Raw genomic sequence first — 16,123 nt, 5'->3', positions numbered from 1 at the left:
CTTTCTTCACTTTAGTAACCTCAGTTTCCTTATTTGTGAAATGGGATAATTATCGTTCCTACCTCATATGACTGTTATGAGAATTAAATAAGATAACACATGCATGGTTCTCAGTGCTGCCTCAGGGTCACACTCAGTAAATTTCAGCTTCTGTTATTATGGTTGGCATTCTATCTCCCCACTGCCTGACCCAATCTCCTCAGCCCCGGTTAAATACCTCTACCTCTTCAACCCATTACTTGAAGACGCATTGTTTCAGATGCTCCACAACATCCTGGTCACTCTCCTCTGAACACAAAGTGATATGTCTGTGCTCTTTAAAGGATGGTTCCCAGACGTGAATAGAGTCCCCAGGGTGCAGTGTGACCAGGGCAGAGAAGAGCAGAACGGTGTCCTCCCTAGTCAGAGAGGACACTACAGTTCAATTCCTGTAACCTAGGATCAGGCCAGCTTCCTTGGTAGCCCCATCACACAACTGATTCAACTAAAGCTCCCACGCACTTTCTACACACACTCAAGCTGTCCTGTAATTGCACAATTTTTAGTGAAAAATGTAGCATCGACCCTTACTGAATTCAGTCTTGCTAGTCACTTTCCACCCTGCAACAAACACAGCCTAAAACAGCACCTTTGCCAAAGTGAAATCATGAATGAAATACTGGCAAACAAAACGGTTTAAAGGAAATGCACTTTTATTATATGATATACTATCACAGGCAGGAAGAAAGCTCGACTGCACACGCTGCAGAAATCTGTAAATTCTTTAATAAATCTATAAAAATAAATTGCAAGCATTCTTTTTGTTTTCTTTTTTTTAACATCTTTATTGGAGTATAATTGCTTTACAATGGTGTGTTAGCTTCTGCTGTATAACAAAGTGAATCAGCTATACATATACATATGTTCCCATATCTCTTCCCTCTTGTGTCTCCCTCCCCCCCACCCTCCCTATCCCACCCCTCTAGGTGGTCACAAAGCACCGAGCTGATCTCCCTGTGCTATGCGGCTGCTTCCCACTAGCTATCTATTTTACGCTTGGTACTGTATATATGTCCATGCCTCTCTCTCACTTTGTCATTCTTTGAAAACAAGCCGCTGTTGAACTGATCCCTCTAACAAAATTATGTGCTTCTAGTTAATGATGGCAAAGGAAGGCCTTTCTGTCTGTCTCTTCCTAAAACCAGGGGGCGGGGGGATAAAAAGAAATAAAATTGGGGGGGTGGGGGGAGGGAAACAGCCACATTCCCAAACTAGAATTTACGGAAAACCGTTGCCAAAGGCAGTGAAACTTGTATCCAACTGAGGAAGTACAGTAAGAACAGGGACATACATTTCAAGTCTCCAGCAATGAGCAGAGTTCACAGAATTAATAATGGTGATGACGTGGATGTCAACTGGAAATGTACTGAGAGCTACAATGCCAGGCACTGGTCCAAGCATTTACAGGGATTAACTCATTTAATCCCCACAACAACTCTAAGAGGTAGGTATTATTATTATTTGCAGTTTCATCAAAAAGATGAAAATAGAGAGAGAGGTAAGTTGCCTAAGATCACAGAATTAACAAGAAAAGCCGGGATTCAACCTCAGGCAATTTGATGAGAGTCCACAGTCCTAACCAATCAGTTATGCTGCCTCCCTTGTTCCACGGATATAAAGCCAAACCAAATAATCTCTTGCTCAGAAAGACAAAGTCTGGGGTCCCAGAAGCACCACAGAGTCAAAGGCGAGGTTAAGACTGAAGGAGAAAAAGCACAAGCTTCTCTCCTTATAAGAAGCAGGCTGGCAGCACGGCAGGTTAGAACAAGCGCTGGAGTACCGTCAGTTCTCGAGAGGAGGATGTTTTGGACAGTGTGGGTCCAACAGGGAGACCGAAAGCAGACGGTAATTCAAAGAGGACAGTTTCATATAAAGAACTATTAGACAGTGATAGGAGAGTAAATGTAAATATGGGAAGAGAAATCCAAAAGGTATCCTAGGATGGGGAGACTGTATCCCAGGAAGGACAAACTTGGTATTTAAAGGGTCCGGATCCACTTTCACAGATCAGGCAACAAAACTGAATGTGCAGGCCAGGGGCAATAAATTGATAACTGGCACAAGAAGCGAAGAGAAGTAAACACTAGCCAGCACTCTAAGGCCCTGTGACAAACGCCAGCCGGGAGAGAAACACCTGCAAAGGAAGAGCACTGATGGGAAAGGGATCTGAGTTGACAGCCTAAATTAGGTTCCAGCCTCCAGCTGCCCCAGCTCACTCAGCTCCTGCCCACGGGTCAGCCAATAGCTGGCTTTAAAGCAGCCACCCATTTAGATATGAAGAGGAATCAGAGAGGAGCCATCATTAGTACCTGGTCCATAAGCTACTGCAAAGTTCTACAAATACCTAAGAAAGAAGTTACAACAAAACCTAGCGGACGAAACCGGCTACAGAACGAATGCTGGACAAATTATACCACGAAACGGAAGAGATAATGAACCTACACTTCCCCCAGGGATCCGAGAAATTCAAGAAATAGTCTTCTCTGAAATAAGGGCTCATAAGAAAAATATAGTATTTCTAAGAAGAAATGACAATGCAATAGAGAAGATGAAAAGTAAACAAGGAGAGCTCAGGAAAACGATGGAAGAAAATAAAGCAATTTTAGGGACTTCCCTAGTGGTCCAGTAAGTAAGACTCCATGCTCCCAATGCAGGGGGCCCGGGTTCAATCCCTGGTCGGGGAACTCTATCCCACGTGCATGGCGCAGCAAAGTCCTGTGTGCCTCAACTAAGACCTGGTAGAGCATAAATAAATAAATTAATTTTTAAAAAAACAATTTTAGAAAGGATATCCTTACTGGGATCAGCAAAAAGAACCGACATGGCTAAAAACAGCGTCAGAGACTTAAAGGATAGACTGTGAAAATCAAGCAGGATGAAATGGAAATGACAACAGTGGCTGGCAGTTTTGAGCACTTACTATGCTCTCTTCCAAACCCTTTTACTGTCTTAGCTCAGTAAATCTTCATAGCAACTCTTAAAGGTAGACACATTATTATCTCCATTTTAAAGATGAGGAAACCGAGGTTTGGAAGTTTAAGTACCTGGCCCATAGTTAAATAGCAAGTAAGTGATAGTACAAGGATTCAAACCCAGGCAGTCTGGCCTGAAGCCTGGACTAACTATCTCTGTGCTTCCCATGGGAAAGATCAAAGCTTTTAAAAGGACTAGAGAGAAAGGGATAGATATAAAGAACAAAAGTGATCCAATATATGCATAACTAAAGGAGAGAACAGAAAAGAAAATGGAACCAAAAATGACATTTAAGGGCTTCCCTGGTGGCGCAGTGGTTGAGAGTCCGCCTGCCGATGCAGGGGACACAGGTTTGTGCCCCGGTCCGGGAGATCCCACATGCCGCGGAGCGGCTGGGCCCGTGAGCCATGGCCGCTGAGCCTGCGCGTCCGGAGCCTGTGCTCCGCAACGGGAGAGGCCACACAGTGAGAGGCCCGCATACCGCAAAATAAATAAATAAATAAATAAAAGAATAATCCATATTGAAACATATCCTAGTAAAGGCACTGAACTTCAAGGACAAAGAAGGAATCCCATGAGCAGGCAGGCCAAGGGGAAAAGAATCAAGTCACTAATGATGGGACAAAAATCAGGCTGCCTTCTCCACAGTAACGTACGTTTCTAAACGGCAGTGCAGCAAAATAGAAGAATCCTCAGAGAAAGAAGAGGGGCCGCGAAGTCCAAGAACTGAGCCCCACACAACACCTCTGAAGCGCAGAGGCACGCATGCAAGACCGCAGAGGCTTTCTTTAAGGGATCGCAGCAGGTTGCCACGTGTTCGTGCCCAAATTATAGAGGAAGATACATACTGACTTTAACACTATTAATATATATGTTTCCAGAAAGTGCAAAGACAAGCCCCAGCTTAATTATTACAGACTGCAAGTTTTAATTAGAGAAGTCCTAAGTAAATATTTTTTTTCTGTCTATTCACAGAAAAAGAGGTAGACAGTACACTGACTTGCCTAAAATTATACTCAGTCTGAGGAGCAGACACCAAATCCTTGCTTCAACTTTCCCACCCTCTTGTCTGCTGATTTCAGCTACCACTCACACTTTTAGTCAATGAAAGGTTTTCAAAGAATAAAGAGGGGACACTGATTTCAGAATAAATCAACATAAATGAGCTTTCCATGGCTGTCACTTTTCCTTATAGGAAGACTGGGGTTACTAGGTAAACAGCATTCCCAAAACGGGACAGAGGAAAACATCGGTAGGAAAGACACGCAACTGTACCACCCCCAAGTGTTTTCAGGAAAACATACTATAATACATACTATTCTATGACATGCACTACACTTTACACAGACTATCCTATACACTCTACTGCAACTAAAGGTAAATCATTCGCATCATGAACTAGTTTATCCAGGGGCACATAACCTCTCCAAGTTACATATAATGAAACAAACCATTACAATAACATTATGCTCTTATATTCCCTTCAGTGTTTGACCTTTAAACTTTTTTTTTTTTTTTTTTTTTTGCGGTACGCGGGCCTCTCACTGTTGTGGCCTCTCCCGTTGCGGAGCACAGGCTCCGGACGCGCAGGCTCAGCGGCCACGGCTCACGGGCCCAGCCGCTCCGCGGCATGTGGGATCTTCCCGGACCGGGGCACGAACCCGCATCCCCTGCATCGGCAGGCGGACTCTCAACCACTGCGCCACCAGGGAAGCCCTGACCTTTAAACTTTTAAATGGACTAAAGATATATATTCTTAAGAGATAAGTTGCCCCACCCCCTGCTTTATGACAGTCACACTGCCCTTCTGTTATTAATTAACCTCATTCTATGCCTGTGGACCAAACATCTTTCCATCTTGAGCTTGGTGAAAGGGTACGAGACTGAAATACATCCCCAGCAACTGTTCTTTCTTCACCAGGTTGATGGACATCTGTCATATGCATATTACATCAGGTCTTCCTCAAGGTAACACATTTGTAAAGATCATGGTGCTAATGATGAAGATAAGAATGGTTAATTAACACTTACTGAATACTTAACACATGTCAAAGGTCAACAGACTTCTTGAGGACATCCATCTCTTTTACTACGTCAGATAACCCTCCTGTGTGGCATACAGTGTATGTTCCACAATAACATTATTATTATGTACGAAGAAACTAAAGCTTAAAGAGAATAAGTAACTAATCTGATAAAGAGTGGATTTAACCCAAGTCTGTCGCATGCTCTTCACCACCATTCTACTCTGCGTCCCTACACGTAAAAATAGTGAGGATGTCACTGTGGTGATCATTTTGCAACATCTACAAATATCAAATCATGAGGTTGTATACCTGAAACTAGTATAATGTTATAGGTCAATGATACTCAATTTAAAAAAAAAAATAGCGAGAATGTTAACTAAGGTAACATGATACAGTAGCCCAAACAGGACAGTAGCTTCACAGATCCAATTACAGGGTATCCAAAATGAGCTCTAAGAAAGCAACTTCTACCTAAAAATTGTATTTGGGGTGGAGGGGAGAAAAGGGCAGGAGGGAGAAAAGCAAAAGCACAAGCAAAAAACAAAAAACCCACGTCACATAAAAGAACATATGGCCTTTGTACCTGGGCCTAAAAGTATCAAACGCTCCTGAGCGCTGAGGGCCCTGCTGCCACCCAAACACAGGCCCAACAACCAGACTGTGCTTCCCTTCCCTGTCGGCTGACCAAGTTACTGCAACTGAATACTCCAGGAGTAATAATACCAAAGCCTCCACATGCAAAAGAGCTCAAGAGTTTCGAAAGCAAGATTCTCAGCCTTTGAGAATGACAATTACCTATGCAGAAAGGGAAGCAGGGGGGCAAGGAATCTAAAAGAAAACAAGAAATAAAGCTAAAGATGTCTGACACCCCATTACCCCTTGGGAGGATATCATCCTACACTAAGGATACATAAGGCTACTGTCTTCAAAGTCAATGCTGCAGGCAGAGGGACATGTCCCCCATTTCATTCCAATGTTACATACACATTCCAAGAGAGATATTATCAGTGTTCCTTCCGATGTTCTAATGAGCACATGCGGGAAAAAAAAAAAAAGGTGTCTGAGGTCATGAAATCTGGGAACAGAAATGAAAATTCATAGCCAACCCAGTGTCATCCGTGGCACAATGTAGCAGACTGGAAACTCCTTGAGAAACAGGACCCAGTAATCCCCCTGAAGCCTTATGCTGGATGTCCGCCAGACACCCAACTAGCACTTTCTACCCAAGCGGGCAAAACAACTGTTTTTCCCACTAACACCTTAAGTTACCAACAAACAAATGTTTATAGCTTAATATTTAAAACTTATTTAGGTTAAACCATAAATTTTTCTAAAGCCTTAACGTCTAAAATTTATTTGGGCAGAATAAATATGCTTTTATTAAAATAGCACGTTTCTAGTAGCACAGTCCCATGCTGGAGGTTTAAGAGGAAAAACAAAAAACTTGGAGCTGCTGCCCAAAGTACTGAATTAGCTCTGGAAGTTGACATCACCACGAGTGCCTCCTGAAAGAATATTCCATCCATTATCTGCAACTTGCAGGTGCCAAATGATTTCCCTCATAAATGCTCAGGCTCCAGAGCCAGAGGCCGAACAAGTGGAACCAAAAGCCCAGGATCTAGAGTCAGAAGACCCCCCCCCCATGTTCAAGTCCAAGCTTTTCCAATACTGCTTGTGCGACCCTGGACAGGTCAATTTGCCAAATAACGCATTTTTTAGGAGGGGAAATGCCTGTCCCACCTACCTCAAGGCAGCATCAATGTTGTCATTAAGTGGAGAGGCTGCTCCAAGGGGTCACTCGCCATCCTGCCTCTCCCTGACCCCGCCCAGGTCCAGCCCAAGACGGAAGGAGTTGGAGACCCTGCGGTACCTCCTTCGCGTAGCTCGGGAAAGGATGCTAACCTCACCGCCCTCCCCTGGGGACAGTGGCGACGCGCGCCCTGACATTCGCCGCCGCCGCAGCGCCGAGCCACCATCCACACGCGCCTCCCGCGTCCCTCCCTCCGTGTTTCCCAGGCTTGCCCAGCGCCGACCCCCAACCCGCCGAACGCCTCATTTGCCCCCTGGTGGCGCGTGGACCCCAGCCCGCGGGGGCTGCACCGCCTCGCCTCCCCGCGCCAGCAGCTGCGCCCGGGTTGGGGCCAGACCCCGATCGGCTTCGCCCCCGGAGTCTCGCCTCCCCATCTCCCCAGGCCCGGCGGGGGCGGGGTGGTCGCGGGGCTGCGGTTTCTTACCCGGGAGCTTGAGCGCCCTGGACAGTACGGTCGCCATGGCGGAGGCCCGCTGCGCGTGCGCGCTCTCACGTCCTGCCGGGAAGTGTAGTTCGCAGTCGGGGTGCGCGGGATCAGGACCTGGAAAGGTGGGAGCCGGAGCACGAGGCAGGGCCGGGAGGAGGGGCCGGGCTGCGGCATCCGCGCCCACGTGAGCACTCCTCCCGCTCTACTCCGCCCCCTCGAGGACAGACCCCTTACTGGGCAGGTCATTTCACCACTCGGAGCCTCACTCTCCTCCTCAGTGAAATGGGGCAATAATACACCGCATAGGCTTGCAGTGAGCGTGGAGTGAGACAATAGATAGTAAAGGAGGGCCGGGTTGTGAAATGCGTGTAGGCTTTGGAGTCGGACGGGATTTGAATCCTGCCTGCATCCATCACTCGCTGGGCCATCTTGGGCAAGTCACTCGGTATGGCTAAGCTTCAGCTTCATTTTTTAAGTGGAGACGTACCACCTACTTCATGAGCGTATTGTGAGGATGCAATTATATAATCTGTTTAAAACACGCAGCACACAGTAGGCACCTAGTAAATGTGTTTCTCTATGTTTCTTAGGTAAAAGTCGAGGTTTCCTGGAGCTCTAAGCCTCATCTCTGGTTACCAGTTCTTTCCAGGTAATCCACACAGCACCCTACCCCGCAGCTTCTAGCTTGAAGGGTCTAAGGAAGCAAGAACAGACCTGCTTCTTCCCCACAGGCACCAGGAGATCGGCATTTTACTCCAGGAATGCTGAAGATATTATTCATCTTAGAACTGAAACGGACCTTAGAGGCTCCTTGTTTTACTAAAGAGAAAACTGAGATCTATAAAGGTGATGTGACTTCTCAGTGTCAAACAAAAATTCTAAGATACCTGTCACTTGGACCGCTTCATTCCCGTGAGAAACTGTCCTAGGACAGTGCCGCGGTTACAGTCCCAGAGATTCTAACAGCAACCCTCACCACCCTTTTCCCCATGCAAAAATGTCACTCACTCCGACTGAGCCGCAGATTTCTGGAGCCAGGCCACATGAGTTCAAATGGACTCCACCATTTCCTAGCTGCCAGATCTAGGGCTAGTTGCTTAATCTCTCTCTGCCTCGATTTCCTCATCTGCAAATTGGGGATGAAATAGTTCCTATTCCACAGAAGTAGTCTCGAGAATTAAATGGACACATGCAAAGCACTTAGAACAGTGTGTGGCACCTCGTGTTTTATAAGTGTTAGCACTTCTTTTTATTAACAATTTATTATTTTTGACAATTTAATAACTTAATAATAAATTTAATAACACTTTAATGGGTTAGTAATTTATTTGTTTATTCTTTCTGCATACAATACCTGAAACTTCTACTGTTTGGCACTTCTCTGGAGGTATGATTAAAAAAACATTTTACATCTATGAGGGTCATCTAAGAGAAGCACCATTACAGGTCACAATAAACCAGTAGAGGCTTGCCTGAAATCAGATTAGCTAACTGGAACACATTCTTGAGATATGAAGCCTGAGAAAAATAACCTTTAAGGTGAGTAGGATCTGTTTTTGCTGTAGACTAGGAACTTGGGTTTCTAGGAGAGGGTGCAGGTGGACTGAAACAGCAAGGTTACGCAGGAGAGAAGGAAAGAAAAATCTGTCCACTTTTCTTAGGGAAAGTCCCTTCTTATGTGACGAAAGTAAAATAAAATTGTACAAAGTCTGATTAAAACTTTGTTGCAAACTGTATCGTCACCCAAAGCACCCGTGTGGGTACACACACGTGTGCACATAAACATGTGTAAGGGTATATGCATCCCCTAGATGTGACATCTCTAGCCCCTTTTTATGCCTAATCTTTGTGGCCTCTCCCCTTGCGGAGCACAGGCTCCAGACGCGCAGGCTCAGCGGCCATGGCTCACGGGCCCAGCCGCTCCGCAGCATGTGGGATCTTCCCGGACCGGGGCACGAACCCGTGTCCCCTGCATCGGCAGGTGAACTCTCAACCACTGTACCACCAGGGAAGCCCCATGCCTAATCTTTATGGCATTTCCTCTCCCCCCCACCCCAATCATCACCCCAGTTTTGCCCAAATGATTTTCAGGGGGAAGCAGATGCCAGGAATCCCTCCCTCTGGCTCCCTGACGTTTCCTCCTCTTTGACACTGTGGCCCCCTCCGGAAATCTCTCCCATCCCCTCCACATTTTTTTTTTCCATTTTAACACCGGGACCACAGCTTAAAACAGTGATTCTCACATTTATTGTCCTTTTCTTCAATTAAAGGAAAAAATTCAAAGCGGCCACCAAACAAATCAGAATCCTAGCCTTTAACCTAAAGAAAAGCTGTCACATCCTCTCTAGCTGACTGAGTGCCTCGCTGCACAGACACCCGCTGAGGACGCCCAGGCTTCCTGACTTCCCAACTTGGCTTACCTCCCAGAGGAGTGAAACAAGGGTGGGCTGGGGAGACAAGCCTGTGGACAGCCTACCCTGCCTGACCACTGTGCCTGCCATGAAGAGAAGAAACTCTGTATCTGAAGATCACAGCTAAAGCCAGAAGAGGCTCTTCTCCCTACAAGGATCTGCAGTGGGATTGTTCTTCCCTAACCTTCCAAGGTTCGTGGTGGGAAGCCATATTTACTGGTTCTTATAACCTTTGTGATGCCCCAAGTATTGCTCAAAAATCTCCAAATGTCCTACATGGGCTCATAAGCAAATCTGATCATCTGGTACTTCCCATTCCCTAGACACCGTGGCCTCTTCTGCTGGTCCTGCCCTCCCACTAGCTTTTGCCACTTCCTCTTGGAACAAGTACCAGTGTGTGCACAACAGCTGCCACCCCTCCCTCCCAGCGCTGCCATAACAAGCCTCATGGGCATTTCTGCCTCCTTTCAAAAACCGTTACTTCTTCCTGTATCTCCCACCAGTCACTGCCACTTCATATCTGAGTGCTGGTGAAATGTCAGAGCTGTTCAGTGCAGTGACAACTGGGGAAGACTGTCTCTTTCTTCTTTTGATGTTATACTTGATTAGAAAAATAAATGCTGTGCTGCCTATTCTTCAAGGTCAAATGCAGTATTTTCATGAAACAGTGCTATTTATTTTTACCCAGTGAGTCAACCGGGGCAAGGTTATTGCTGTTATCAACAACCTCAAAAGTTCAGTGGTTTTAAAGAATAAGAGTTCATTTCTGCTCATGTCACGGTCAGGGTGAGGGCAGGGACAGGCAGCCCTGAGACTCTCTATTCCTCCAGTTCATTCAGGGGCCCAGCTCCTTCTGCCTGGCGCTTCTTCATCCCAGGGCCTTCAACTCCCCCACTGCATCTCCTGATCATGCAGGAAGTTTTATGGGCCAGGCTGGAGGTGGTATATGTGACTTCTACCCACACTTATCTGGCCAGAACTTAGACACAAAATATGTGTGCCAGGGAGGTACGGGCCCAGGAAGAAAAGGAAACAGTTTGGTGAGCATCAAGCCAGTCTCTGCTACACTAGTCACCCCACATATTTATAGGATACAGACCTAAGTTCTTGGTGAAGGGGAGGGGCTTCAGGCTCTGCTCTACTTGGAACTGCCCTTCTCTTCTAGGGACCAAAGCTCTCTTCCTGAGCTGAGCTTGTTGTCCTGAGTTAGGACTTGCCATGCGTCTAAAGTTAAGCTCTCCCGGGAGGCTCCTCAGCCCCTCCAAGGGTGGCCGTTCCTGTATCAGTCAGCAGGGCCTGGACAAGTCTGAACTCACTGGTAGACCCACCTCAGGCTCAGAGCAGTACCCTCTGCTACAGGGGTGCCAAAGAGATTGAATCAAGGAGCAATACGTATGAGATCAAAAAGCAAAATGAAAATACTGTAGCAAATAGCAATGACAGCAGGGAGATGGAGAAAAGCAAGAGAGGAGCTCAGCAAAGAGTTGGGGGTGAGATGCAAATGTCAAGGATCCTGAGACATCAGCCTTGCACTTGGATCAGGAAGTTCGAAAAGGGCAGGTACAAGTGGCATATTCACGTCTCATCACAGAGAACCTGACTCTACCACCAGGAGTTGCACGGCTTATCACAAAGACAAACAGGTTTATGTTCCCAGAGCATCCCCTAATAAAACACAAGGGCTCATCCAGATTAGACTCATACAGACTCCCAGTCTATAAAACTTGCTAGACTAGTCTAGCCTAGACTATAAAACATCCTCTGGGCCCTGAGATTGAAACAAATGCTGCTTAACAAGTCTCTGGCTGGAATGTATATTTAAGAATGAATGAAGAGATATGGGAACATATGTATATGTATAACTGATTCACTTTGTTAGAAAGCAGAAATTAACACACCATTGTAAAGCAATTATACTCCAATAAAGATGTTTAAAAAAAAATGAATGAATGACAGTGTAATTAAGGACAGACTCACCCAGGCCACTGTAGCCCTCCTTCCTCTAGGCCCTCATCATAGTTTGTTCCTCTGTGTTCCATTTACTGAGCACTTATCACCTACAGAGAAGACACTGTTTTGGACCCTTGCCAAACTTGATCCAAAACCCAGCCCTTCACCAGCTTCCAAAATACAATCCAGTGGACCAAGCATATTGTGACTTGTGTAGTTTTCCTGAAGATTCGAGGGGGAGAGAGAAGGGGTCACAGGGCGCATAGCATTTCACCAAAAAAACCCGTGAGGCGCGTCTCTTCTCCCAGGCCTCTGCTTCCACTCCACCACTATGTCTTCCTCCACGAGGACCCTCTTGGGTCTGTCCCACTTTCAGGCTTTCCCCCCTTCTCTTTCCTGCCTCCTGCTGCCTTTCGCCTCCACAGGAGGCTGGAATCTCACCCCCATCCTACAGTGGGCAAAATCTGTTCATGGAAGCTGTCACTTCATACAAGGGAATTCTCACACAATGTTGGTTTATACTCACAAGTATCCTACAAGGTGGGTATTACCACCCGATTCTAACAATGAGGATATGTGAGCATGGATGGAATAAGCCACTTGCCCAAAGGCACAGGGTTGCTAAGCACTTGAAGGAGGATTTGAATGCAGGCTTGTTTAATCATAAGAAAGAACACGGCACATGTGCTACAATCTGGGCTTTCTTCATCCGTGGCACATGTCAATCACACACCCTGCACCGTGAGCCTACACACAGCTTTAGAATCCTTAACCCAGCTTTCCCGGGAGCCACTATCTATCAATTTGATTCAGCCTAAAATTTTAAAACTATTTGTAATCCCTGCTTCACTTATAGCATACTAACCAGACTAAAAACCCCTTCAAGACAGACTTCCCTGGTGGCGCAGTGGTTAAGAATGCGCCTGCCAATGCAGGGGACACAGGGTCAAGGCCTGGTCAGGGAAGAGCCCACATGCACCGTAGCAACTAAGCCTGTGTGCCACAACAGGAAAAGCCACCACAATGAGAAGCCCGCGCACCGCAAGGAAGAGTAACCTGCGCTCGCTGCAACTAGAGAAAGCCCGAACACAGCAACACAGCCCCCCAAAATAAATAAATAAATTTATTTTTTTAAAAAGACGGTACGTGATTCATGATAGGTGTTCAATGTTTGAGTGTGGCTGATATTTGGCCAACATTTGTTCTAATTGGTTGGGAGTCCTAGCTGATTAGTCAGACATGTTCTGATCGGCCAGGACATGTGCTGATTTGTTAATATTTGGATTACACCCCTGGTTGAGTCCTTTTCTTTTTTTTAGGCTTTTTTTTTAAAAGTTATTTTTATTTATTTTTGGCTGTGTTGGGTCTTCGTTGCTGCAGGCGGGCTTTCTCTAGTTGCGGCGAGCGGGGGCTACTCTTCGTTGCGGTGCGCGGGCCTCTCACTGCGGTGGCTCCTCTTGCTGCGGAGCACGGGCTCTAGGTGCGCGGGCTTCAGTAGTTGTGGCTCATGGGCTTAGTTGCTCCACGGCACGTGGGATCTTCCCGGACCAGGGCTCGAACCTGTGCCCCCTGCATTGGCAGGCGGATTCTTAACCACTGCACTACCAGGGAAGCCCTGGTTGAGTCTTTTTGGTTCTGCACTTCTAGTTCACTGGTTACGTCCTAAGTAATGTTCTGAAAGTCAGTAAATTAGGGTACTGCTGATTGTGTAACCGACATACTATTAGAACACCTGATTTTTCTGCCCTTCTTAGAGAACTTACCATAGGCAGCTGTGTGTTGTAATGATTTGAATATATGTTTACCACATTAAAACTCCCACACTAAATGCTGAGTTCTTTAAGAATAGAAGTGAAGGAGTTCCCTGGTGGTCCAGTGGTTAGGACTCCAGACTTTCACTGCTGTGGACCTGGGTTCAATCCCTGGTTGGGAACTAAGATCCCACAAGCCACGCTGGCATGGCCAAAAAAAAAGTGAGATTTTTGTATCTTTTTTAGCCCTATCTGATGCAAAGCACATTGCCCCAGACGTTTGTTGGATAAACTGGAATTCATAAATGAATGACTATCACATTATGAGAGAAGAATAAAATCATTTAGAAAAAAAAATTTTTTTAAACAGGTGGGAGGCCTTTTTATAATTAATAAGACTTTCCTTTTCTAAGGTCACATTCCTTGCTTCCTGTAATCCAAATGTTCTCAAGTTCTTTCACTGCGCCTCTTCATACCAGTGCCATGGTCCAAGCACCCAGACTACTTGACCTCAGGAAACCCAGTCCCTCTGAATGTTTATCCCCCAGGAATGCTTATACACGCCACACATGCCTCCTGGTTGCCCTCCAGTTAGGTGGACTCAGCTTCTCTGATAATTTCCTCTGGTCATCTCATCTCTGCGTCTCCATGGGCATCATAATACAGAATAAGCAACACTGACACTTGATATCAAGGGCCCTGGGGTCCACCGGTTATATCCTTCTCAAGGGCTGTCCCTGGCCAGTTGTTTCCACAGAGCTGCGTATAAAATAGTGAACAAACCCAATAAGATTCTCGCCTTCAAAGACCTTGCAATCTAGTGGGCGAGACAGACATGAAGCAAGTTACGAATAGCGTAGTATTACGAATGGCGATAAGTACTATGACTGAGAGGAAGCCAGCACCATGAGAGACAATTACAGGGAGAACATAGCTTAGGCCGGGGGCAGAGGGGGCGAGGAGATGGCTCTCTGAGAACCTGAGGCCCGGAGAATGGGCAGAAGTTGGCTGTGTGAAGACCCGGGTCAGAAAAGAGCTTGGTTCTGTGGCGGAAACCAGCAGCCCTGGAGGACAGCTGTGCAGAGAGCTGGTGGTGAGAAGCAAGAGGTAACAGCAGCCAGATCACGCAAGCGACCTCCAGGCCTTGACCTAGAAAGACTTTGATCAAAAAGGGATATGATCTAGTTGGCTGCTATGTGGAGAATAAACTGGAAGAAACCAAAAGTGGAGCTGGGGAGACCAGCTACAAGAAAGAGGTCATGGTGGATTCAGTTACTCATGCTTTGTCTCTCGAACACAGCGTATGCACAAATTCTGACTTTCCACCTGCTTTCCTGTTCTGGCAAAAAAGAAAATATGGGTGCTGTTTATCTTCCTCTTATCACACAACCTGTTGAAGCTTACAGAACTCACATTCCTTCTCCTGTGAGCCCGGCTGTAGATGGGACAGTTACCTACCCCCAGTCTGACGCATACCTGCCGCTCCAACAGCCAGGTTCCCTGCAGCCACAGATGGCTCTTATCCCTTGGACCTAATAACACACAGACACTGAGGCTCCCTGGACCTCGCTGCCCTGAGGGATGCCCCCGGCTAGGTGGAACTATCGCCTTAGATGACAGCCCAACACACAACGTATGGAAATCTGTCACAAAAGGAAGGTGAATGGCCATCCTATGAGATATACTATATAAAAAGTTCTCCCTAACATACAATCGTGTTAAATACTAGCCATTATCCACATTCCTGTACAATTAACGCTTTCCGTCTTCCTTATTTGAAGCACATTATAATAATGTAACTTTTGAATAACCTAAAAATTATTTCTCAAATATTTGACCTAAAAATTATTTCATACTTTTCATCCTCTAATTATTTCTTAAATGTTTTTATTATAATATTGCCTCTAAAATAAACTAACAAAACCTGATCACCAGGTACTTCTGGCCATCCTTCTAGGTTTGGCAGCAAGCTTGGTTCATCAGCCTGGGGTTTAATATAACACAGTACTTGGTGTGATGCTTAGTTCATCACTAGGATGTTATCTGAGGTTCTGAGAGGCGCAGTGGCAGAGCCGAGAGGATGTATGTAGCCACAGACTGGTCAGAGGTTGTGAGACAAATAAATCTACTCGACATTTGCCTCCACAAGTATTTTCATTCATTCTTTTTTCTTTTACTTTGTTTTCCTTCCAAGTGTTTGTCCTTAAAGAACTAAAGGCTCTGAGAAAATTTCCAGAAACTGTATATATAAAGCTGCCTTTTATTTATCCAGTTCTTCAGATCTCATTCATTTCTTTTACTTCTTCCTTCTCATAAATTTTATTTGAGTCATCAAAACCTGTAAATTTTATTCTTTCATCTAAGTAATTACTTTTCTTTTTTTTGCAGTACGCGGGCCTCTCACCACTGTGGCCTCTCCCGTTGCGGAGCACAGGCTCCGGATGCGCAGGCTCAGCGGCCATGGCTCACGGGCGCAGCCGCTCCGCAGCATGTGGGATCTTCCCGGACCGGGGCACGAACCCGTGTCCCCTGCATCGGCAGGCGGACTCTCAACCACTGTGCCACCAGGGAAGCCCAGTAATTACTTTTTTTAAATTCCTTTACCCCAGTCTTAAAGACCACAGGTGGGCACTTAGAGATGAGATTTTGCATAAAGCTGTTTCCTCCTTCCCAACACAACTGTCTCGTTTTATTTCTTTCTCTGAGTTAATCTTAGAAACATGAGTTTTGTTCTT

At 46.0% G+C, this 16,123-nt stretch overlaps 1 protein-coding gene across 1 annotated transcript in view; it reads right to left on the bottom strand.

The window, feature by feature from the left end:
* Positions 1-7,514, bottom strand: part of FAM234B (family with sequence similarity 234 member B) — a 35,920-nt gene extending 28,406 nt beyond the window's left edge. Inside the window, exon 1 of the mRNA XM_029204886.1 lies at positions 7,274-7,514. Coding sequence (XP_029060719.1) covers positions 7,274-7,310 — 37 coding nt within the window. The 5' untranslated portion in view covers positions 7,311-7,514. The remainder of the gene's footprint in view (positions 1-7,273) is intronic.
* Positions 7,515-16,123: the final 8,609 nt, after the last annotated feature.

Source organism: Monodon monoceros, unplaced genomic scaffold (assembly GCF_005190385.1).
Source record: "Monodon monoceros isolate NGI ecotype Baffin Bay Population unplaced genomic scaffold, NGI_Narwhal_1 Super_Scaffold_6, whole genome shotgun sequence".
NCBI lineage: Eukaryota > Metazoa > Chordata > Mammalia > Artiodactyla > Monodontidae > Monodon > Monodon monoceros.
Note: the sequence above shows the minus strand (reverse complement) of the source record. Positions and strands in the feature narration are given on the sequence as shown.